The following is a 24,423-nucleotide window of genomic DNA, read 5'->3' as shown; positions in this document are numbered from 1 at the left end:
AAGAAAAATAGGGCAGAGAGAAACCAGAGGAATCCGGGAATCTGATGATTATTGTGGTTGAGTTGCTAGCGGGGAGCCCTCAGCGATGCCAGCTTCTCTGCCCTCTCGCTGCGAATTCGACTTAAGACGGGCTCTTAAATGTACAGCCGGCCACTCTAAGTAATGAGCCACCGTTAATTTGTGGGCCTCTTAACCTCCTCTGCTTCGCTCCGGGAAACCGTCAGAAAATCAGCACACATCTGACTCTCAGAGCGTCAAGGGTTTTAACACTCGTCCGTAGGCGTGCACACCTGCACAGACACGGGCTTCGGACGTCCGGGCGTCTGTGTGTGTGTGTTGCGAATGGCCTGGCTTCGCGTTGTCTTTGGGGTCCTTCTGGAGACGGCGGCATCAGTCGCTATGTGAGAAGGGAGTCTGTATAAATGTGGTAGGGAGAAATGGATAAGGAGACTGAGAGAGACGGTGATGATAGATAGATAGATAGATAGATAGATAGATAGATAGATAGATAGATAGATGATTGATAGATAGATAGATAGATAGATAGATAGATAGATAGATAGATAGATAGATAGATAGATAGATAGATGATAGAAGATAGTGAGAGAGATAGAAATAGATGATATAAACCAGGGGTCCCCAACCTTTCGGACCTCCCAGACTGCTAAATTCATAATTTTAAATCTCGCGGACCACTAATACAATCTCCCTAATGACCGCCTGGGTGGGCGTGGCTAGGTGGTCACGTGACTGGGTGGGCGTGGCTAACTTGATGTCACTCACGTCAGCCAGCCCCTCCTTCCCTTCCCGCCCGGGCTCCTTAGGGCCCCAACAGGAAGCAGTTGCTGGAGCTAAGCAGCCCCCAGGAGGAAGAGTTGGCAAAAGAGCTCAGTTCAAATTGGATCTGACCGAGAAGGAGGCTCAGCAGAAGCACCTCACTGAGGACTAGGATCATAGGCTTTCCAAGCAGAGGGAAGACCTGCGGGAGTGCAAGGCCAGGTGCCGGTGCCTGGAGGCTCAGCTGGCTGAGATGGTCAGCCAGTTCCAGGCCATGAGGCAGTCCCACTGGAACGAGGCCCTCCGGCTCTTTGCCACCAGCGGCTCTTCCCTCCAGCCTTCGCCCAAAGCCCCCCACCAGGAGGCTGAAGCAGACCAGGCTGAAGCAGACCCCAAGTCAGAATTTCTGCCCCCCACAAAAAGACCCCGAAGGGGGAGACTCTCTGCAGCAACACAAGCGTTCATTGCATGTATCCGTCCCAGGGGTCGTAGTTTGAGGACCCCGGATTTAGTGCAATATAGAAAATGCAAATAATTTTTCTGCGGACCACCAAAATTTTCTCACGGACCCCCAGTTGGTGACCGCTGATATAGATGATAGAGAGAGACAGAGACAGAGATGATAGATAGATAGATAGATAGATAGATAGATAGATAGATGATAGATAGATAGATAGATAGATAGATAGATAGATAGATAGATGATAGATAGATAGATAGATAGATAGATAGATAGATAGATAGATAGATAGATAGATAGATAGATAGATAGATAGATAGATAGATAGATGATAGAGTCCTTCGGGATTGGGTGGCAAATAAATTTAATAAATAATAGAGATAGATAGATAGATAGATAGATAGATAGATAGATAGATGGATGGATGGATGGATGGATGGATGGATGGATGGATGGATGGATGGATGGATGGATGGATAGATAGATAGATAGATAGATAGATAGATGGATAGAAGCTAGAGAGAGAAAGAGAGATAGAGATAGATAATGATAGAGATAGACAATGATAGAGATAGTCAATCGGATGATAGATATATAGATTATATGATAGAAATATATAGAGAGATAAATAGAGATAGATAGATAATAGGTAAAATCCAGAGGCAACCAGCCAGATAGATTAAAAAATAGGCAGGCAGATGAGAGAGCAGGAAAGAGGGAGAGGGGAAAAGAGGAAAATAAATAAAACTCCTCCTCCAAATTTCCACCTTGCTGACCATGGACCCATCTGGCCAAAAGCGAAGACTCCTTCACACAGCCTGCTTATCTTGCGTGACGTGCCCTGCTAACGGTGCCCCGAGAACATGCCATGGGCTTTTCAGGTAGCCAGGGAGGCCTGGCAGTTTTAACACGCGTGGACTTGCAACTTACACACGCACACACACACACACCTCCTGGGTAGCAGTAGCCCCTTTTTAGGAGCAGCTAGATCTGTGCTAAAGGCAAGGAAGGAGGGGGCCCTTTGTGCTCTCTGCACATGGCCGTTTCCTTGCAGGCGTTTCAACACCCCACTAGGTAACATCATCAGGGCTCAAAGGGCTTTGGGGTATGCCGAATGGAGGGAGGAGGGGGAGGAGGGCTGTGGGGTCCTTGGTGCTCTCTGAGCTTGGTGGTTTTCTTGCATATGTTTCATTAGCAAACTAGGCAACATCATCAGTGCTAAAAGGGGTTTGTGGATTGGAGGGGGAGGAGGAGGAGGAGGAAAACAGGAGGAGGAGAAGGAGAAAGAGGAGGTGGAGGAGGATTGTGGGGTCTTTGGTGTTCTCTGAACTTGGTGGTTTTCCTGCAGACGTTTCAGTACCTTACTAGGTAATGTCATCACTGCTAGAAGGGAGTGGGATTTGCAGGGTTTGTGGATTGGAGGGGAAGGAGGAGGAGGAGGAGAACAGGAGGAGGAGAAGGAGAAAGAGGAGGTGGAAGAGGAAGACGACTGTGGGGCTCTTTGGTGCTCTCTGAACTTGGTGGTTTTCTGGCAGACACAGTCATCACCCAACTAGCTAACATCATCAGTGCTAGAAGGAAGTAGGGTGGAAAAGGAGGAGGAGGAGGAGGAGGAGGAGGAGGAGGAGGTGGTGGTGGTGGAGGAAGACGACTGTGGGGTCTTTGGTGCTCTCTGAACCTGGTGGTTTTCTGGCAGACTTTTCATTACCAAACTAGGTAACAGCATCAGTGCTGGAAGGGGATGAAGTTTGCAGAGAGGAGGAAGAGGAGGGCTGGGGCGATAACTGTGGGGTCCTTGGTGCTCTGTGAACTTGGTGGTTTCCTTGGGGACATTTCCTGACCCAACTAGGTAACATCATCAGTGCTGCAGCAAAAACAACAATCCTGCTCTTTTGGAGTCCTTCCCTCCTCCCACAAGAATTTCCGTGGGTTCTCGCTTGGGGTCCCCCAGCTTTCAGGGACATTTCAAAACACACACACACACACACACACACACACACACACACACACGGACGATTAGGACTGCCGGCGCAAAGCAGCACAAATATGGAATAGAGGAAAAATGCACATTTTCTTTATTTCCAGGTACAAGTTTTTGGAATACAGGTACATACAGAAAGAACAGGTAAGGCCCCCCCCCCACCCCAAAGTATAACCAACGTGAGTATAAACCCCTTCCCAGTCTTTTGAGTGGTCTCCTCGCCACAAAGGACAATTTTGTGGGTTTTTTATTTTTTGTGCGTTGGCTTATTGCACAGACGAGACTATCTTCAAACCAGGTTATCTGCTGGCCTCTCCCGTCGCTCTGCCTACTGTGGAAATGTGGGGTAAACACAACCTGGGAGAGACCTAAACGTGGGGACAGTGTGAAAAAAGCCGCCGTTTGCCACCAAGATTCTTCCCGAATTTCTTGCACCCAACGAGGAGCCCCCCTCCCTCTATTCACACAACCTCCTTTAACCAGGTTAGTGACCCAGCCACTCCTCGTTGGGTAGAACCCTGGATCAGCCTTCTTGGCTGGTGAGAACGCGGCTGGTGGACTCTCGAGCGTTGGGCCAAGCTCCAAGATCCAGTCAAGCGGGTTAAGGCGGTTGTGTGAATATGGTTACTCGGGTGCCACGAGCCCTGGTGTCAGTTTGAGGGATGCTATGAAATGAATTCTGGGATCCTGAAAAGGGCGGAGGGCGATCATCCGGAGGTGTGGATGCAGCACCATTTAAAATGGTGTGTGGTGTGTGTGTGTGTTTGTGTGTGTTTCAACACTCTTTAGAGGCATCCTTTTATTTCGTGGTTGGTCCAGATTTATAAACCGCTTTCCCTTATCTTGTAAGAATTTGGGGCCCAAAGAATCGAGACGGGCTTAATTTGTGATTTTTCATCCAATCTAGGAAGATTTAAGAGTTGGCGACTTTGAAGAATGGTGGACTTCCAACTCCCAGAATTCCCCCAGGCAGCCATGGCTGGCTGGGGAATTCTGGGAGTTGAAGTCCACCAGTCTCAAAATAGCTTAAAACTTGCTCGAAATGGGGGCCGGTTTAAAAAAAACCAAAAAAGTTTTCTTCCCATGTGTAAAACAACCGTAGTTTCATGAAACCCGTAAATCACTCACGTGAACAAGTTGCAAGGAGGCTCTTAAGGATAAACTAGAATTATTATTTAATCCATTCATTAGATGTCTATCCTGCCTCTGTTATGACTTTATCGTTATCACCTTATCATTAACTCAAGGCAGTGAGAATATATATATATATATATATATATATATATATATATATATATATATATATATATATATATATATATATATATATATATATATATATATATATATATATATATATATATATATATATATATATATATATATATATATATATATATATATATATATATATATATATATATATATATATATATATATATATATATATACTTCCCCCTTCCTATTTTCCCCCACAACAACCATCCTGTGAGGTAGGATTGGGCTGAGAGAGATTGATAGGCCTAAAGTCACGCAGCCATGCTCCTGCCTAAGGTGGGACTAGAACTCCCAGTCTCCTGGTGATTGGGCCAAAGTCACCCAGCTAGCTTTCAAGCCTAAGGTGGGACTAGAACTTACCGTCTCCTGGTGATTGGGCCAAAGTTACCCAACTGACTTTCATGCCCAAGGTGGAACTAGAACTCCCAGTCTCCTGGTGATTGGCCTAAAGTCACCCAGCTGGCTTTCATGCCCAAGGTGGAACTAGAACTCCCCATCTCCTAGTGATTGGCGTAAAGTCACCCAGTGATCTTTCCTGCCTAAGGTGGGACTAGAACTCCCACTCTCCTGGTGATTGGCCTAAAGTCACCCAGCTGGCTTTTATGTCTAAGGTGGGACTAGAACTCCCCATCTCCTAGTGATTGGCGTAAAGTCACCCAGCGATCTTTCCTGCCTAAGGTGGGACTAGAACTCCCCATCTCCTAGTGATTGGCCTATAGTCACCCAGCGATCTTTCCTGCCTAAGGAGGGACTAAAATTCCCCATCTCCTGGTGTTTGGTCCAGAAATCACCCTGCCGGCTTTCACACCCAAGGCGGGACTAGAATTCCCTGTCTCCTTAGTTTCTAGTCTGGCGCCTGAACTTTTGCTTTACCAAGGCAAATTCAGGAGTAAAAACTCAAGAAAAGCATTACGAAAAAGAAAGAGAGAGCAGATTCTACTAAAATAATATCTCAGATCAAACAGAACTGCGTTTGTATCGATTGTACAATTTATTTTAAAAAGGCAATTCAATTTCCATGAATGATAAAAGAAGGAGAACCAGGGCGAGTTTTGAAAAATAAATACATCTAAGGGAGAAGCTTTATGGAACAATGAAGAATTGTCTTATATAATAAAAGGACGGGTGGTCATTATATCCCAGAGTGATTCTCTCTGCAGTGGTCGCCTCTTACATGGAATATGACTCTTTGCAACCCCGGGAGCAGAAAAAAATACAGGTAGTCCTCAAATTACGACTGTCAGTCTGCAATTTTGGTTGTAAGTCACAGCCATCCGAAAACGGGCCATCGCGCGACCAATTTGAGAAACCTTTTTGCAGTTGTAAGCGATCGCGGTGGTCATTAAGCAAATGCATGGCTATTAAGTGAAGCCATGGTTCACTATGGGGTGAATTTTGCTGCAAAACCAGAAGCAAATCCGGGGTTACGACCAAACCAGAGTTTACGGTCGTATGATTCTGGGATTCTGCAAATGATGAGAAATATTCAGACTGGTTGCCGAGTGCCCCAGATGTGGCCACAGCGCTCCAGGTGTCAAAACTTCAAATCTGGGTTGTAAGTCCCTTTTTTGGGGGGGTGGGGGGGTCCGTAATAATTTGGAACAGTCGCTAAGTGGCTGGTCATAACTTGAGGATTAGTTGTTTCTTCATTCCTATTTTTATAAGTCAAATGTTGTAATGATAAGTCGGCGTTTGAAAGATCAATTCCTCTGTAGGCCAATTCTAAAGAACTACAGGTAATTCTCGACTAATTAGGACCACAGCTGAGGCTGAATTTTCTGTCGCTAAGCAAGGCAGTCGTCCCATTTTAGGACCTTTGCTGGGTGAATCCATGCAGTTATGAAGTTAGGAACGCGGCCGTTAAGTGAATCAGGCTTCCCCCCATTGATTTTGCTCGTCGGAAGATCTCAAAAGGGGGATCATGTGAGCCCGAGACACTGCGACCGTCATAAATACGAGTCAGTCTGAGTTTTGATCAAGTGACCAAGGGGTTGCTGCAACGTTGGTACGTGTGAACAATGGTCTTGAGTCACTTATTTGAGTCCTGTCATAACTTTGAACGGTCCCTAAACAAATGGTCGTAAGTCGAGGACTGCCAGTAATTGAGAGGCGGCTTTCTCAACATGGGTCCATTCAGAAGTCCTGGAGGGCACCAGGTTGGGGAAGGTGGTTAAGGCAGGATGGCATTTAGTTCCTAGCACAGGTTGTGAATCCCTTAGACAATTTTTAATATATAGGTAGTCCTCAACTTACAACAATTCACTTAGTGACCATTCTAAGTTACAACATTACTTGTAGTGACTTAGGACTGTTTTTCAGACTTACGACTGTTGGTCACGTGATCAAAATTCAGATGCTCGGCCAGTGACTCATATTTACGACCGTTGCCGGGGAAGCCAGATTCACTTGCTTAACTTCACAACTGCAGGGATTCACTTAACGACGGTGGCAAGAAAGGTCGTAAAATGGGGCTGAACAAATGTTCCCGCTTAACAACGGAAACGTTGGGCTCATTTGTGGTCGTAAGTCGAGGACTACCCATTTATAATCGTAAAACTGGACGGGTTCCATTTTAACACGCGAAAGGAGCAACCCGGATTATATTATTGGCTATTAAAAAATGTGTAGAGATATCAATTTCCTTTTTAATTAGCAGGGAGCTCGCCGCATTAAAGAAAGGCATTGTTAATAGGATCGGTGCTTGCGAATTTTAATCCGTTATTAAGGAAATGTGGGTTTGGTGCCAACTTTTTAAAGAAAGAGTGAAGGTGTGTGATTCTTCGGTGAATAAAACTGCCAATCAAAAGATTTGACGGAGCTGATTATTGAAGATATGATATATAAACGCTTTGGGTTGTATGTATTTTTTTAAAAAAACAGAATATTTGCTCTTTTAGATGTTTACCTTTGGATAAGATTTTTAAAAAGAATAATCCTAGGATGCCAAGGATAAGAGTTACTCTGTTTGTGTTACATTTCCTCCAAGTTTGGATTTGCTTTTAGTTATTCTGGGGGTAATTTTTACTGCCATAAGAGCCAAGGTGGCGCAGTGGTTAAATGCAGCACTGCAGGCTACTGCTAGATCAGCAGTTCAGCGGTTCAAATCTCACCGGCTCAGGGTTGACTCAGCCTTCCATCCTTCCGAGGTGGGTAAAATGAGGACCCAGATTGTTGGGGGCGATATGCTGACTCTCTGTAAACCGCTTAGAGAGGGCTGAAAGCCCTATGAAGCGGTATATAAGTCTAACTGCTATTGCTATTGCTATATTGCTATTTTTGGATAGGTTAAACTCATTCTGATCTGGGATTTTTTTTTAATTTTACATCCCTCAATCTCGCGCACTACGATGCCAAAGATTGGATGGAGTTGTGAAATACTTTTTGTGCACGACAACAAAAGTTTGGGTGCAAGGAGATTTGACTTCACTTGTCCACTACATGAAGATTTGGAAGAAGATATTTGACAGAATAGTTTTTTCCAATATTGGTCATTTTAAAATTATGTTTTTTTTCCAAGCGTTGTCACTTTAAGATGGGTGGACTTCAACTCCCAGAATTCCCCATCCAGCCGCAGGGAAAAAAGGTGTGTGTGTGTGGGGGATAATTTGTGCAATGAAAATCGTCGTGCGCATGTGCAGAACTGAAAAATCAAGATGGCGCCACCGTAGGAGAACCAGTTTGGGGGCATGGCAGGCCTGGGTCGCTGCCGGTTCCAAGTTACTCCCTATTTGGCCGCACCGGTCGGATCCGGTAGCAACCCACCTCTGCTATGAACCTATAGGTAACATTCAACCTTGCTACGGCCACCTCTGATTGTGAGGGTACACACTCCGTGTGGCACAGTTGCGGTGACTGCAACCTTTCTGGGGCACGCCCGATGTTTCACCCTTTTTTAGAAGGCCGTGGCCCCCTGCTGCAGAGTCCCGGAGCGTCAGAACAATTTTCCCGCGGCCGTAGAAGGAACCCCCCAACCATGCAACCTCAAATCCCCTCTCCGAATTAGCTCCAAGCTGGGATTAATTATGGTCTGAAAGTGGTGACATCATGACGCTCATCCATCATGTCCACATGGAGAGACAGCGGAGGGACGGGATGAAAAAGCCACTTATGATGAAGCTTGGGGGGGTCGGTGCTTTGGGGCCTCCTGGTGGGGTCAAGGGGTGAGCCAGGGCTGCGAATCAGCAGGGATCAATCCAGATGGAGGCATCTGTTCTCACTTATCCATTTAGTCGCGGCTCAACGCACCAACCTTCTCCGGGAAATCAACACGAGCTGCTGGACGGCTTTGGCCGAGAAGCGCAATTCGCCTTTGAAACCTCATCATAGATTGGATGGCTTGGAGGCACCAACCGTGGGCTTTTGGAGCCCACTCCCAATTTTGCAAAGGGTTGTGGAAACCTACGAGGGGGACGTCCCATCTCGTGGAGGTTCATTTCATGGAGACCTATGTGGGAGGAGATGTCCATCCCACACACCGCTTTTGTGATGGTTCCACCCAGGGTGTCTTTCTGCTCTTGAGAACGGACAGGGGAAGAGAAGATGTCCCTGGGGGAGGACACCCCATGCGTCTCAACCCCGTAGGAGAACCTTCAGGGCCTGCACAAAGCTCCCTTGGTGAAGAACCTCAACAGAACCCAACTGCCCATCAGAAGAGTGGACCATTTCCATCCGTAGCAAAGGTCCCACCAAGACCACATCTCAAAACACATCTCCCCCTACTCTCTGGTTCTCACCAGATCACCGTGGTGGAAGGTTCTCCTCGTTGGGGTGGTGTGTAGACTCTCGTGGAGGTGGGGTGGGGTCGGGCCTCGCTCGACTTCATTAAAGCCACTCAACCCTTTTGAAAAATAAGGGGGGACGGGCACAGTTTTTAGACCACACATTGGCTTGGGGGGTGGTGGCGGCACAGGGATCGTCCCACGCCAAGCGTGGAGAACTTGGATCTCAACCTGGTTTCGGAAGGTTTTCATAAGACCCCAAGAGCTCCACATTCTCAAGCAAGAGGGCTTCCTTGCACCCAAAAATAAAAAAATAAAAATAAAAGGCAGCTTTGACTCACGGGTCAAAGATGAAGAAGAAGAAGACGCTTGTGTGAATTGGTTTCTGTCCGTATACTTCACGTCGGTGATGAAGATACGCAGGATATCTTGAAGACATTCATGGTTGACTCTCTTTCTCTTTCTTGCTCTCCAGAAAGACGTTCAGAGACAAGATCGTGGGATGAGTTTTCATTCTTTCGTTGTTGTGTTGTCCTCTCGCTACAAAGTCGATGCGGAGGACGGTGGGGTTTTTTTGGGGGGGGGTCCACCTTCCTGAGTCCCAAGTTGGAAAATTAGAAGACCGAGCAGCCCCCCCCTCGGTTGCTGGGCGGCCCCGAACAAGGCTTCCTCAGGTTCACATGGCCATCAGGAGGACAGTACTGGTGGCTGTGGAGCTCCACACCATCATCCAGAGGTCAACGGTCAAGGCCAGGGCAGCGTCCGAGGGTCCGGGTGCGAGGTGAGAGGCGTCACGCAGCAGCTTCTCTTCTGCGGACATCTGGAGTGACAAGGAGAGAAATGGAGAGCGTGAGGAGGTGGGACTCGATGGGTTCCCCGGGCGGCGAAGGATGGAGGCCAAATCAAGAACACGAGGGGCGGCGGGGAAGTTCAGCAGGAGTGTGTTCTGACCCACCTCCCCCAAAACGACAAACCCACTGATGTGAACTCAAAGATTCCTTTCTTACGAGCACCAGCAGCCCCGGCAAAACGTTTCTCTCTCACCACAGGTTAGCGAGTCCGTCGGGTCAGAAAATGAATAGTTCCATCCCAAGGACCGGCCCATAGATTTCCACTGCTCTCCTCTCCTCTGCTACATCTGTTCTTCTGCACCCCCTGCCTTTTATCCCCAGAGCTAGAGTGGGGCTTTGCTAGCAACGGTGGCTCTTCCGTCCCAAGGACCGTCCCATAGATTTCCACTGCTCTCCTCTCCTCTGCCACATCCATTCATCTCCGCCCCCTGCCTTTTATCCCCAGAGCTAGGGTGGGGCTTTGCTAGCAACGGTGGCTCTTCCGTCCCAAGGACCGTCCCATAGATTTCCACGGCTCTCCTCTCCTCTGCCACATCCATTCATCTCCGCCCCCTGCCTTTTATCCCCAGAGCTAGGGTGGGGCTTTGCTAGCAACGGTGGCTCTTCCGTCCCAAGGACCGTCCCATAGATTTCCACGGCTCTCCTCTCCTCTGCCACATCCATTCATCTCCGCCCCCTGCCTTTTATCCCCAGAGCTAGAGTGGGGCTTAGCTAGCAGCAGTGGCTCTTCCGTCCCAAGGACCAGCCCATAGATTTCCACTGCTCTCCTCTCCTCTGCCACATCTATTCATCTCTGCCCTCTGCCTTTTATCCCCAGAGATAGGGTGAGGCTTTGCTAGCAACGGTGGCTCTTCCGTCCCAAGGACCAGCCCATAGATTTCCACTGCTCTCCTCTCCTCTTCCTATCAGCACGTCAGGCATTGGACCCAGCTGTTCCTCCTCTTCCTCATCAGCCACCTCCAGACCTGGGGCTGCTGACTCGCCATCTGAGGGCTGACGGACATCCCAGGCTCCGCCTCTCTCTCTCCCTCTCCCCCTCCCTCCTCCCCTCTCTCTCTGCCAGCTCCATTCCCTCCTCCCCCTCGGAGCTCTCAGGTTGTCCTGATGCTGACCCTGACACCCACGCCTCCTCCTCCTCCTCCTCCTCCTCCTCCTCCTCCTCCTCCTCCTCCTCCTCCTCCTCCTCCTCCTCCTCCTCCTCCTCCTCTGATTCAGCTGTTGGAGGGGCCGGCGGCCAACAGGCCACAACAAAATGCCACAAAGCAGGACAGGAACTCCTCAACAGTTCATTTAATGACCGTTCCAAGTTACAACAGCTCTGAAAAAGGGACTTATGACCGTTTTTCACACTCATTCCAGCATCCCGCTAGTCTTGTGAGCAAAATTTGCACTCTTGGTGACCGGCTCATATTTATGGTGGTCACAGTGTTCCGGAGGCGGGGGGGGGGGTTGGGGGGCGTCACGTGATCCCCTTTTGTGAGCTTGTGAACAAGCAGAGTCAACAGGGAAGCCAGACTCACTTAGCAACCGGGTGGCTAACTTAACAGCTGCAGGGATTCCCTTAACGACTGCGGCAAGAACAGTCGTACAATGGGGTGAAACTCACTTAAGAAATGTCCTGCTTAGCAACGTAAATTCGGGGCTCAATTGTGGTCGTAAGTGGAGGACTACCTGTGGTATCTTCCTCTCTCTTTCTCTTTTTTTTTTATTTGTCTGAAATGGCATAGGGTGTCTTCTGAGGAGGGGGATGGACTAGAAGACCTCCAAGGTCCCTTCCAACTCTGTTATTCTGTCTTCTGAGCAGGGGGGTTGGACTAGAAGACCTCCAAGGTCCCTTCCAACTCTGTTATTCTGTCTTCTGAGCAGGGGGGATGGACTAGAAGACCTCCAAGGTCCCTTCCAACTCTGTTATTCTGCCTTCTGAGCAGGGGGATGGACTAGAAGACCTCCAAGGTCCCTTCCAACTCTGTTATTCTGCCTTCTGAGCAGGGGGATGGACTAGAAGACCTCCAAGGTCCCTTCCAACTCTGTTATTCTGCCTTCTGAGCAGGGGGATGGACTAGAAGACCTCCAAGGTCCCTTCCAACTCTGTTATTCTGCCTTCTGAGCAGGGGGATGGACTAGAAGACCTCCAAGGTCCCTTCCAACTCTGTTATTCTGCCTTCTGAGCAGGGGGATGGACTAGAAGACCTCCCAGGTCCCTTCCAACTCTGTTATTCTGTCTTCTGAGCAGGGGGATGGACTAGAAGACCTCCAAGGTCCCTTCCAACTCTGTTATTCTGCCTTCTGAGCAGGGGGATGGACTAGAAGACCTCCAAGGTCCCTTCCAACTCTGTTATTCTGCCTTCTGAGCAGGGGGATGGACTAGAAGACCTCCAAGGTCCCTTCCAACTCTGTTATTCTGCCTTCTGAGCAGGGGGATGGACTAGAAGACCTCCAAGGTCCCTTCCAACTCTGTTATTCTGTCTTCTGAGCAGGGGGATGGACTAGAAGACCTCCCAGGTCCCTTCTAACTCTGTTATTCTGTCTTCTGAGCATGGGATGGACTAGAAGACCTCCAAGGTCCCTTCCAACTCTGTTATTCTGCCTTCTGAGCAGGGGGATGGACTAGAAGACCTCCAAGGTCCCTTCCAACTCTGTTATTCTGCCTTCTGAGCAGGGGGATGGACTAGAAGACCTCCAAGGTCCCTTCCAACTCTGTTATTCTGCCTTCTGAGCAGGGGGATGGACTAGAAGACCTCCCAGGTCCCTTCTAACTCTGTTATTCTGTCTTCTGAGCATGGGATGGACTAGAAGACCTCCAAGGTCCCTTCCAACTCTGTTATTCTGCCTTCTGAGCAGGGGGATGGACTAGAAGACCTCCAAGGTCCCTTCCAACTCTGTTATTCTGTCTTCTGAGCAGGGGGATGGACTAGAAGACCTCCCAGGTCCCTTCTAACTCTGTTATTCTGTCTTCTGAGCATGGGATGGACTAGAAGACCTCCAAGGTCCCTTCCAACTCTGTTATTCTGCCTTCTGAGCAGGGGGATGGACTAGAAGACCTCCAAGGTCCCTTCCAACTCTGTTATTCTGCCTTCTGAGCAGGGGGATGGACTAGAAGACCTCCAAGGTCCCTTCCAACTCTGTTATTCTGCCTTCTGAGCAGGGGGATGGACTAGAAGACCTCCCAGGTCCCTTCTAACTGTTATTCTGTCTTCTGAGCATGGGATGGACTAGAAGACCTCCAAGGTCCCTTCCAACTCTGTTATTCTGCCTTCTGAGCAGGGGGATGGACTAGAAGACCTCCAGGTCCCTTCCAACTCTGTTATTCTGTCTTACTGAGCAGGGGGATGGACTAGAAGACCTCCCAGGTCCCTTCTAACTCTGTTATTCTGTCTTCTAGGCATGGGGATGGACTAGAAGACCTCCAAGGTCCCTTCCAACTCTGTTATTCTGCCTTCTGAGCAGGGGGATGGACTAGAAGACCTCCAAGGTCCCTTCCAACTCTGTTATTCTGCCTTCTGAGCAGGGGGATGGACTAGAAGACCTCCAAGGTCCCTTCCAACTCTGTTATTCTGCCTTCTGAGCAGGGGGATGGACTAGAAGACCTCCAAGGTCCCTTCCGACTCTGTTATTCTGCCTTCTGAGCAGGGGGATGGACTAGAAGACCTCCAAGGTCCCTTCCAACTCTGTTATTCCGTAATCCTCAGAAAGCAGGCACCCAGCTCCTATAAAAACCAGGGTTTTATCGCTCCTTGGAAATCGCGGTGCTTGCCATTGGCTCCACGCCTTTTTCTTCGTAAAATGTGACTGCCTCCGGATTCCACCAGGAGTTAAAACGGCTAGGAAGCTTCACGTGGAGTAAGAGAAGCCTTAACAGCAACAGCATTAGAGGAAGGTAGGCATCCTTATCGTTGTTCGCAAGTCTTTCAAGAAACGGTGAGGATTAAGACTCACACTCTCTCTCTCTCTGTCTCTGTCTCTCCCCCTCCCTCCCTCCTTCCCTCCCTCTGTTTTTATTTTACTTTTTTCAGAGATAGGGTCCCCTGCAGAAGAACCGCAATTCCAGGAAATCTGGATTTAATCCCCGCGTTTAACATTCAGCTGGGTGCCACCCAGATATCCCTCTCTCTGAGCCAGATGGGTGGTGAAGGAGAGTGAGATATAAAGAAAAATAAACAACCTTGAGGCTCTTTGTAAGGAAGGGAGGGTAGGGGTGGTGGAGGGGGGGCTGGGGGCCCTGAAATCTGCTCATTTCTTCTGCACCCCCTCCCTCAATCGGGGTTCCCGAAAAGAGGATCGACCGGACTGACATTGTTTTAGAGATTTGGAGACCAATAACCCAACAGAAAGAGTTTACAGATTAAAAAGTGGAAGAGGAGAGGATAGTAAGGAGGGGGAAGAGGGAGGGAAAGAAGGAGAGTAGAAGGGAAGGAAGGAAGGAGGAAAGAAAGGAGGGAAATTAAGAGAAAAGGAAGGAGGGAGGGAAGGAGGAAAGGAAGGAAGAAAGGTATGTGAGAAGGGAGGGTGGGATTGAGAGAGGAAAAGGACGGGGAAGGAAAGGAGAAAAAGAGGAAAGAAAGGAGGGAAGGAAGGAGAGAAGGAGGCAAGGGGGGAGGGATGAAAGGGGTATGGAAAAAAAGAAGCGAGGGAAGGAAAGAGGGAGGGAGGGAATAAGATACCTAATCTTTGATGTTTATAATGATTTGATATTATGGGAATATCTCGAAATGTAGTCAATGTAAAGCAAACAGTAGTGGATGTTGTATTGTCTTTTACAAATTATGGATGTTGTATTTTTTTTTACTAATAAATTTTTTAAAAAATTAAAAATAATAATAATAAAAATAAAAAGTGGCGGAAGCGTCCATTTTTTCCCTTCCCCAGCAGGTGGCGCCCCTGAGCAATGTGGGCGGATTAGACAAAGAGGTTGGTTAGAAGGCGGATGGGAGACCAAGAAGAAATCAGGAGTCCTTGGTGCTCTCTAAGCTTGGTTGTTTTCTTGCTGGAGTTTCATGACCCAGTTAGGTAACACCATCAGTGCTGGAAGGAAGGAGGGTTTGCAGAGAGGAAGAGGAGGAAGAGGGTGGCACCATTTCGTGACCTTCTGACAAGCAAAGTCGAGGGGGAAGCGGGATTCCCTTAACAACCATGCGACTGACTTAACAACTCTTGTGATTCGCTGAACAACGGTGGCAAGAAAGGTCATAAAACGGGGGGGCAAGACTTAGCAAATGTTTCGCTTAGCAACGGAACTGTTGAGGAATCCCCGGAGTTAAAATTTAGCTTGATGCCTTATGTAGTTTTAGACAAATAATCGTCTGTGGGTTGTTGTGTTGTTTTGTTCCTAGTGACACAGTTTGCAGTGAAAAACAAAAGTGGCAATAAAAAAAAATCCGTATTATTCTTTTTCGCTCGAGTTGTGTGTTTAGTCCCCTTCTTTTTCCTTCGAACGGTTTGTTAAATGGTTTCGCTGCAACAAATAATTAAATTTGACTGACAATTATTCGCTAGGAACAAGAGCGGAGAAAACTGTGTTTTCTCCCCAAACCCTTTTTCATTCCCTTTTTCCTTTGTACTTTCTCTCTCTTTCGGGTTTCGTTTCGTGCGCTTTTGACTGCGTTGAAAAAAAAAAAGGGCGAATAACATCCTTAATAAAAACAGTATTTAAAAGAAGCGAAAGGAAAAGAGCTTCGGACGACGCAGGCCTTCAAAAGCTCTCTCAGAGCTACAGACGCCCGGGAGATCAAACCGACGTTGCTAGAAAGGAAATAAATAAAGATGGCGGAGGAAGAGCAAGATTGCCGTTTTATCATGCCATAAAAGAGCAGCTGCTCTCAGCGGCGGCGAGGAGGGTCGGGATAGGACAGAGGGAAACCAGAACGCTGGATTTGGACCCTGGGTGCAGACCCAGAGAGACCCCGTCAAAAGCAGCAATCCAAGATTAATCCTACCTGAGCTGTGATACTGTGATCCGTCCCCAGAGGGCAGCAGAGAGGATGTAAGTGTTTCTCTTTGCTGCCACCCAAAGGCCACAGTTATTGTTGCGGTCAGATATATGGTAGTTTAGAAAGAGCCCTGCTGGAGAGTTGTGACTGAAAAGAGGGGTTTTCCTCACCCAAATTTGTACACTTTCTTTCTTTCTTTCTTTCTTTCTTTCTTTCTTTCTTTCTTTCTTTCTTTCTTTCTTTCTTTCTTTCTTTCTTTCTCTCTCTCTCTCTCTCTCTCTTTCTATCCCTCTCTTTCTTTCTTCTTTCTTTTTCTCATTTTATTTTTCTCACTTACTTTCTCTTTTTATTCCTTCTTTCCTTCATCCTTCCCCTCATTTTCCTTCTTTCCTGTGTTATCTTTTCCCCTCCCTCCCGTCATTTTATTTCCTTCCTTTGTTATCTTCCTTCCTCCCCTCATTTTCCTTCCTTCATTTCCTTCCTTCCCTCATTTCCCTCCCCCCTCCCTCTTTCCCTCCTTCCTCCCTCCCGCCCCTCATTTTCCTTCCTTCTCCCCTCATTTTCCTTCCTTCCTGCCTGCCTTCCTTCCTTCCTTATCTTCCTTCCTTTCCCCCCTCATTTTCCTTCCTTCCTTCCTTCCTTCCTTCATCTTCCTTTCTTTCCCCCCTCATTTTCCTTCCTTCCTTCCTTCCTTCCTTCCTTCCTTCCTTCCTTCCTTCCTTCCTGCCTGCCTGCCTTCCTTCCTTCCTTCCTTCCTTCCTTCCTTATCTTCCTTTCTTTCCCCCCTCATTTTCCTTCCTTCCTTCCTTCCTTCCTTCCCTTCCTTCCTTCCTTCCTTCCTTCCTTCCTTCCTTCCTTCCTTCCTTCATCTTCCTTCCTTTCCCCCCTCATTTTCCTTCCTTCCTTCCTAAGCTATAACCAAGACAGCCGACACTTGTTGACTTGGCTTGTTTGCTAATTCTCCCATACCCAAATTATAGGCTGCAGCCTTCAGTTCTGATGCTATTGACTGTATAACAATCCATTTTCCTTCCCCTTGAGCCTGCTTTCATTACAGGGTATGTATGTATATATATATTTAAAAATGAAGCTGGAAGATGCGTGTTCTTTAACGCTGGGGCTCAAACATTCTGATGTTTCCCATTTTGTTTGTTGGGATGCTGCCCACGGAAAAGACCCCCTGATGCTGATGTGACTTTTCACAAGCAGCTTTTAATAGGGATTAGAAAGCAATTAGGAGGAAATTGAGGCCGATTACAAGGGATATAATCAGGTTCACCAACAAGCCATCCACTGGCTGGGGAGCCAGCCAGTTGCAGAGGAGGAGGAGGGGAGCGGGAGACAATGGCCGGAGACCCCCCCCCACTTCTCCCAAGGGCAGGAAAAGGGTCACGGCTGCAGAAACGCTGCAGCGGAAGGAAGGAGGCGTTGAGGCTGGGAATGGACATGTCACTCAATGATCGGTAGGAGAGTAGGTAGGTAAGTAGATAGATAGATAGAGAGAGAGAGAGGGAGGGATAGACAAATAGCGATAGAGAGATAGAGAAATAGAGAGAGATAGAAAAAGAGATAGAGATAGATAGATAGAGATAGAGATAGAAAATAGATAGATAGATAGATAGATAGATAGATAGATAGATACATAGATAGATAGATAGATAGATAGATATAGAAATATAGAAATAGAGATAGAAATAGATATAGATAGAGATATATAGAGAGAAAGATAGAGATAGATAGACATAGATAGATAGATAGATAGAGATAGAAAGATAGAAATAGAGATAGAAATAGATAGATATAGATAGATGTAGAGCTATAGAGAGAGATAGAAAAATAGAGATAGAGATAGATAGATAGGTAGATAGATAAATAGATATAGAAGAGAGAGAGAGAAAGAAAGATAAATAGATAGATGTATATAGATAGATGTGTGTGTGTGTCTGTTTTTGTGTGTATACATATACATATACATACATACTACATACATACATACATACATACATACATACATACATACATACCAGGGGTGGGTTTCTCGCCCCGTTCCAACCGGTTCGGTTGGAACGGGGCGGCGACGTCTCGTGCACGTGCGTGGTGCACGCATGCGTACTAGCGTCTGTGCGATGTGCGATGCTCCAGCTGGTCCTGGAGGATCGCGCAGGCGCTGTATGTGTCCAGCCCATGCGTGGAAGCGCAGAACTCATCAAAACCGGGTAAGGACCGCAGGCGGACGGGTGCGCCCTTCGCCGTTCCCGGAAGTTATTTACTTCCGGGTTCGCCGACCAAACGGTTCGCAGGGACCGCCGCGAACCAGTTGAAATCCACCCCTGATACATACATACATACATACATACAGACAGACAGACAGACAGACAGATAGATGAGAGAGAGAGAGAGAGAGAGAGAGAGAGAGAGACATAGGTAGGTAGGTATATATATGCATACATCCATACATCATACACACACACACACACACACACATATATATACATACATATTTAGAGAAAGATAGACAGATAGATGATAGATAGATAGATAGATAGATAGATAGATAGATAGATAGATAGATAGATAGATAGAATGAATAAATGGAAAGAAGAGCTTGAAGGTCAATAGATAGATGACAGATATAGACAGAAGAAAGCAGATAGAGAGACAAAGTCACTTTTTTCAGTGTTGTAGTAACTTCACACAGTCACTAAAGGGAAGGTTGTGATAAGACAACCATTCCCACGACCCACTAAGCACCAACAACAAACCCAGGCTTGAGAAGCAAACAGAGCCTTGGGTGCAAATGGAGCCCGGAGGTCTGAAAACATCTGGTTGGGGGGGGGGGGTGTCCAGCGCCCCAAAGTGCCACACCCCCTCCGCCCGAAGGCCTTTGACTACCTTGGTTGGTTCCAGCTGTTCCAGAATGTTCTCCTGGCGAGTGGCAGCCACTTTGTCTCCGGGGTTTCTCTCCTGCTTCCTCATCTGGGTGGTGGGCGAGGTGGACGGACTGGTGGCGGCACTCAGATACGTCCCGTTGCCAAAGGCCTGGATGGCATTTTCTGAAGAGGAGGAAGGGGTGCGTGTGAGAGAGAGAGAGCCACTCAACCATAACGCCACGCCTGGAGCACGGCCTCCAGTTTCGGTCACCATGTTACAAAAAAAAGAAGAGATTGAGACATTGGTAAAAGTGTAAAGAAGAGCAACTGGGGTGATTGAAAGGCCCGGAGACCAAAACATTTGAAGAAGTATTGCAGGATTTGGGTTTGGCTAATATATATATATTATATATTTGTGGTTTTTTTTATTTGTGCTGATAAATAAATAAAGGGAGACTAGTATAGATCTATTTCAAGCTATCTAGCTCTCATCAGCTAGCCATACCCTTACTGGGATTCGAACCTGGGCTATATTACATACTAGGCAGACTTCTTAGCCATTAGGCCACAGGCTCTTATCCGTTATCAGCAAAGCCAGGGTGAAAGGTATCTATTAGATTTTTACAACCCCTGTTATGCCCAAATATGGGAGGAAGCATACTGCTTCCTTTCTCTGTCTATCGGCTCACCCCAGGAGACCATCCAGACAGAAAGTCATATGTATAAAAGCGAAATACCATTCAGGCACCATCACGAAATCTCCAGAACCATAAAGCCTACAAACTTGAGATTTGGCACGCAGGTTCCTCTGAGCTTCTAGGTGCTCGCTAAGAAAGGGTTTTTTGAAACGACCATCAGATCATTAGTATTTCTTATATTATTATTATTATTATTATTATTATTATTATTATTATTATTAACACGCTCTGATGCTAAGGAGTTCTACTCCCCCTCCCCACCTGAAAAGAACTCTGTTCCAACTGCCACTTGGGCATGGGCATGACTCAACTGGCCTGCGGGGCTGGGAGTTTAGACATTCCACTCCCCCTCCCCACCTGAAAAATGCTCTGATACCAAGGAGTTAGACTGAAGAATTGGGGGTGACATGATAGGAGTATTCCAGGATTTGAGGGGCTGCCACAAAGAGGAGGGGGTCAACTTATTTTCCAAAGCAAGGCAAGAAAGACTGAATGGAAACTAACAGTTTTTGCTCTTTCTAAAGACCTGAAGACGCATCAGGATTCACACTGGGCCTCATGATCAACCTTCCCTCCTCAGAAAAGGAGGAGGAGGAGAAGAGGAGGAGGAAGAGGAGGAGGAGGAGGAGGGGAGAAAAAGGAGGAAGAAGAAGGAGGAGGAGGAAGAAGAAGAGGAGGAGAAAGAAGAAGAGAAGGAGGAAGAGGAAGAGGAAGAAGAGGAGGAGAAGAAGAGAAGAGGAGGAGGAGGAGGAGAAAGAGAAGAAGAGGAAAAGGGGGAGAAGAAAAGGAGGAGGAGGAAGAGAAGAAGAAGAGGAGGAGGAGGAAGAAGAAGAGGAGAAAGAAGAAGAGAAGGAGGAAGAGGAAGAGGAAGAAGAGGAGAAGAAGAGAAGAGGAGGAGGAGGAGGAGAAAGAGAAGAAGAGGAAAAGGAGGAGAAGAAAAGGAGGAGGAGGAAGAGAAGAAAAGAAGGAGGAGAAAGAAGAGGAGGAGAAGGAGGAGGTGGAGGAAGAAGAAGAGGAGGCGGAAGAAGAGGAAGAAGAAGAGGAGAAGAAGAGGAGAAGGAGAAGAAGAAGAGGAGGGAGGAGAAGGAGGAGGAAGAAGAAGAACAAGAAGATAAAGAAGGAAAAGAAGAAGGAGAAGGAAAGGCAGAGGAGGGAGGAAGAGGAGAAGGAGGAGGAAGAGGGGGAGGAAAAAGATCCTCTCTGAGCTGAGTTGTTTTCTTGCAGACATTTCATTATCCATCTAGGTAACATCATCAGTGCTAGAAGGGAGGGAGGTTTGCCATCTCTCTATATAAGTGGCTTGCCCTGTCGGTCTTGTTGCGGGTAAAGAAGACCAACCGAAAAACTTCCTTTAAAGGACTAAATACCCTCGCATCGTCTCTCAAGGACCACAGTCCCAACCCCCATCTAATTGCCTCCAAAGGCGCCGGATCTCAATGAGGCCAGAGGCCACACTTACGGAGGCAGAGATTGTCGGTGAAAAGGTGGAGGAAGCGTTCGCACTCTTCCTGCCGGTTCCCGCTGGCGTTGCAGGTGCACCAGGGCGCGATGTGGCGGTGGAGTTATCGATGTAGTTGGGCGTGATGGTGCTGCCTGCCGAGAGGGGGAAGGAACAGAGAACATTTCTGAGAAAGCAAGGGAAACTTTAAAACTTTTAAAACTTTAAAAGTTGCTATGGACAATCTAGAGCAGACAACTCCAAAGTTGGCAACTTTTGAAGACTTGTGGACTTCAACTCCCAGAGTTCCCCAGCCAGCATGTCCAAAGTTGGCAATTCTAAGACTTGTGGACTTCAACTCCCAGAGTTCCCCAGCCAGCATGTTCAAAGTTGGCAATTCTAAGACTTGTGGACTTCAACTCCCAGAGTTCCCCAGCCAGCATGTCCAAAGTTGGCAATTCTAAGACTTGTGGACTTCAACCCCCAGAATTCCCCAGCCAGCATGTCCAAAGTTGGCAATTTTAAGACTTGTGGACTTCAACCCCCAGAATTCCCCAGCCAGCATGTCCAAAGTTGGCAATTTTAAGACTTGTGGACTTCAACCCCCAGAATTCCCCAGCCAGCATGTCCAAAGTTGGCAATTTTAAGACTTGTGGACTTCAACTCCCAGAATTCCCCAGCCAACATGTCCAAAGTTGGCAATTTTAAGACTTGTGGGCTTCAACTCCCAGAATTCCCCAGCCAACATGTCCAAAGTTGGCAATTTTAAGACTTGTGGACTTCAACTGCCAGAATTCCCCAGCCAACATGTCCAAAGTTGACAATTTTAAGACTTGTGGACTTCAACTCCCAGAATTCCCCAGCCAACATGTCCAAAGTTGGCAATTTTAAGACTTGTGGACTTCAACTCCCAGAGTTCCCCAGCCAGCATGTCCAAAGTTGGCAATTTTAAGACTTGTGGGCTTCAACTCCCAGAATTCCCCAGCCAACATGTCCAAAGTTGGCAATTTTAAGACTTGTGGGCTTCAACTCCCAGAATTCCCCAGCAAGCATGTCCAAAGTTGGCAATTTTAAGACTTGTGGGCTTCAACTCCCAGAATTCCCCAGCCAACATGTCCAAAGTTGACAATTTTAAGACTTGTGGACTTCAACTCCCAGAATTTCCCAGCAAGCATGTCCAAAGTTGGCAATTTTAAGACTTGTGGGCTTCAACTCCCAGAATTCCCCAGCCAACATGTCCAAAGTTGGCAATTTTAAGACTTGTGGACTTCAACTGCCAGAATTCCCCAGCCAACATGTCCAAAGTTGACAATTTTAAGACTTGTGGACTTCAACTCCCAGAATTCCCCAGCCAACATGTCCAAAGTTGGCAATTTTAAGACTTGTGGACTTCAACTCCCAGAATTCCCCAGCCAACATGTCCAAAGTTGACAATTTTAAGACTTGTGGGCTTCAACTCCCAGAATTCCCTAGCCAGCATGTCCAAAGTTGACAATTTTAAGACTTGTGGACTTCAACTCCAGAATTCTCAGCCAGCATGTCCAAAGTTGACAATTTAAAGACTTGTGGACTTCAACTCCCAGAATTCCCCAGCAAGCATGTCCAAAGTTGACAATTTTAAGACATGTGAACTTCAACTCCCAGAATTCCCCAGCCAGCATGTCCAAAGTTGGCAATTTTAAGACTTCTGGACTTCAACTCCCAGAATTCCCTAGCCAGCATGTCCAAAGTTGGCAATTTTAAGACTTGTGGACTTCAACTCCCAGAGTTCCCCAGCAAGCATGTCCAAAGTTGGCAATTTTAAGACTTCTGGACTTCAACTCCCAGAATTCCCCAGCCTGCATGTCCAAAGTTGGCAATTTTAAGACTTCTGGACTTCAACTCCCAGAATTCCCCAGCCTGCATGTCCAAAGTTGGCAATTTTAAGACTTGTGGACTTCAACTCTCAGAATTCCCCAGCAAGCATGTCCAAAGTTGACAATTTTAAGACATGTGAACTTCAACTCCCAGAATTCCCCAGCCAGCATGTCCAAAGTTGGCAATTTTAAGACTTGTGGACTTCAACTCCCAGAATTCCCTAGCCAGCATGTCCAAAGTTGACAATTTTAAGACTTGTGGACTTCAACTCCCAGAATTCTCAGCCAGCATGTCCAAAGTTGACAATTTAAAGACTTGTGGACTTCAACTCCCAGAATTCCCCAGCAAGCATGTCCAAAGTTGACAATTTTAAGACATGTGAACTTCAACTCCCAGAATTCCCCAGCCAGCATGTCCAAAGTTGGCAATTTTAAGACTTCTGGACTTCAACTCCCAGAATTCCCTAGCCAGCATGTCCAAAGTTGGCAATTTTAAGACTTGTGGACTTCAACTCCCAGAATTCCCCAGCCAGCATGTCCAAAGTTGACAATTTTAAGACTTGTGGACTTCAACTCCCAGAGTTCCCCAGCCAGCGTGTCCAAAGTTGGCAATTTTAAGACTTGTGGACTTCAACCCCCAGAATTCCTTAACCAGCATGTCCAAAGTTGGCAATTTTAAGACTTCTGGACTTCAACTCCCAGAGTTCCCCAGCCACCATGTCCAAAGTTGGCAATTTTAAGACTTGTGGACTTCAACTCCCAGAATTCCCCAGCCAGCATGTCCAAAGTTAGCAATTTTAAGACTTGTGGACTTCAACCCCCAGAATTCCCCAGCCAGCATGTCCAAAGTTGGCAATTTTAAGACTTGTGGACTTCAACTCCCAGAATTCCCCAGCCAGCATGTCCAAAGTTGGCAATTTTAAGACTTGTGGGCTTCAACTCCCAGAATTCTGGGAGTTGAAGTCCACCCATCTTAAAATGGCCCAGGTGGAGAAACATTGTTATAGAGGTAATCCTCAACTTACAACAGTTCATCACAAAGTCAATGGGGAAGCCAGATTCACTTAACGACCGAATTACTAATTTAATCCTAATTTAACAAATGCAACGATTCACTTAACAACCGTGGCAAGAAAAGTCGTAAAATGGGGCATAGTCACTTAACAAATGTTTCACTTAGCAAACAAACATTTTGGACTCGATTGTGGTCGTAAGTTTAGGTCTATTTGTACAGTGTTGTTTTTTAAAAAAAAACTTTTATTTTCTTACAAGCCTGAAAAAAAAATTAGACTTTTTTTTAAAAAGTACGGAACAAACTAGAAATGTCAGAATTAACGATGAAAACCAAAATGCTAAACAAAATAAAAATTGTACAAACATTCTAAGCCTATTACTTTGCTTTCAATTATTGAACAGAATTCTACAGGAAGGTTTCAAAGGAAAAAAAGAAGGCAGCGTCACGCAAAGGGAAACAGATTGTAGCCTCTTTGGAAGAGCAGAAAATAAGTTTATTTGCAAAAACGGATAAGTTATTTTTTTTTTTAAACGGGGGGTTTCATTTTTATAAAT

General features: G+C 46.8%; 1 protein-coding gene across 1 annotated transcript in view; it reads right to left on the bottom strand.

Moving 5' to 3' along the window:
• Nucleotides 1-9,527: 9,527 nt before the first annotated feature.
• The window catches only part of GFRA4 (GDNF family receptor alpha 4), a 25,684-nt gene continuing 10,788 nt past the window's right edge, over nt 9,528-24,423 (bottom strand). Inside the window, 4 exon segments of the mRNA XM_087723748.1 lie at nt 9,528-10,034; nt 18,885-19,045; nt 21,020-21,112; nt 21,115-21,153. Of these exon segments, the coding sequence (XP_087579874.1) occupies nt 9,891-10,034; nt 18,885-19,045; nt 21,020-21,112; nt 21,115-21,153 (437 nt within the window). The 3' untranslated portion in view covers nt 9,528-9,890.

Source organism: Thamnophis sirtalis, unplaced genomic scaffold (genome assembly GCF_051295495.1).
Source record: "Thamnophis sirtalis isolate CommonGarterSnake01/CBP01778 unplaced genomic scaffold, rThaSir2_p1.2 scaffold_10, whole genome shotgun sequence".
Classification (NCBI taxonomy): domain Eukaryota; kingdom Metazoa; phylum Chordata; class Lepidosauria; order Squamata; family Natricidae; genus Thamnophis; species Thamnophis sirtalis.
Note: the sequence above shows the minus strand (reverse complement) of the source record. Positions and strands in the feature narration are given on the sequence as shown.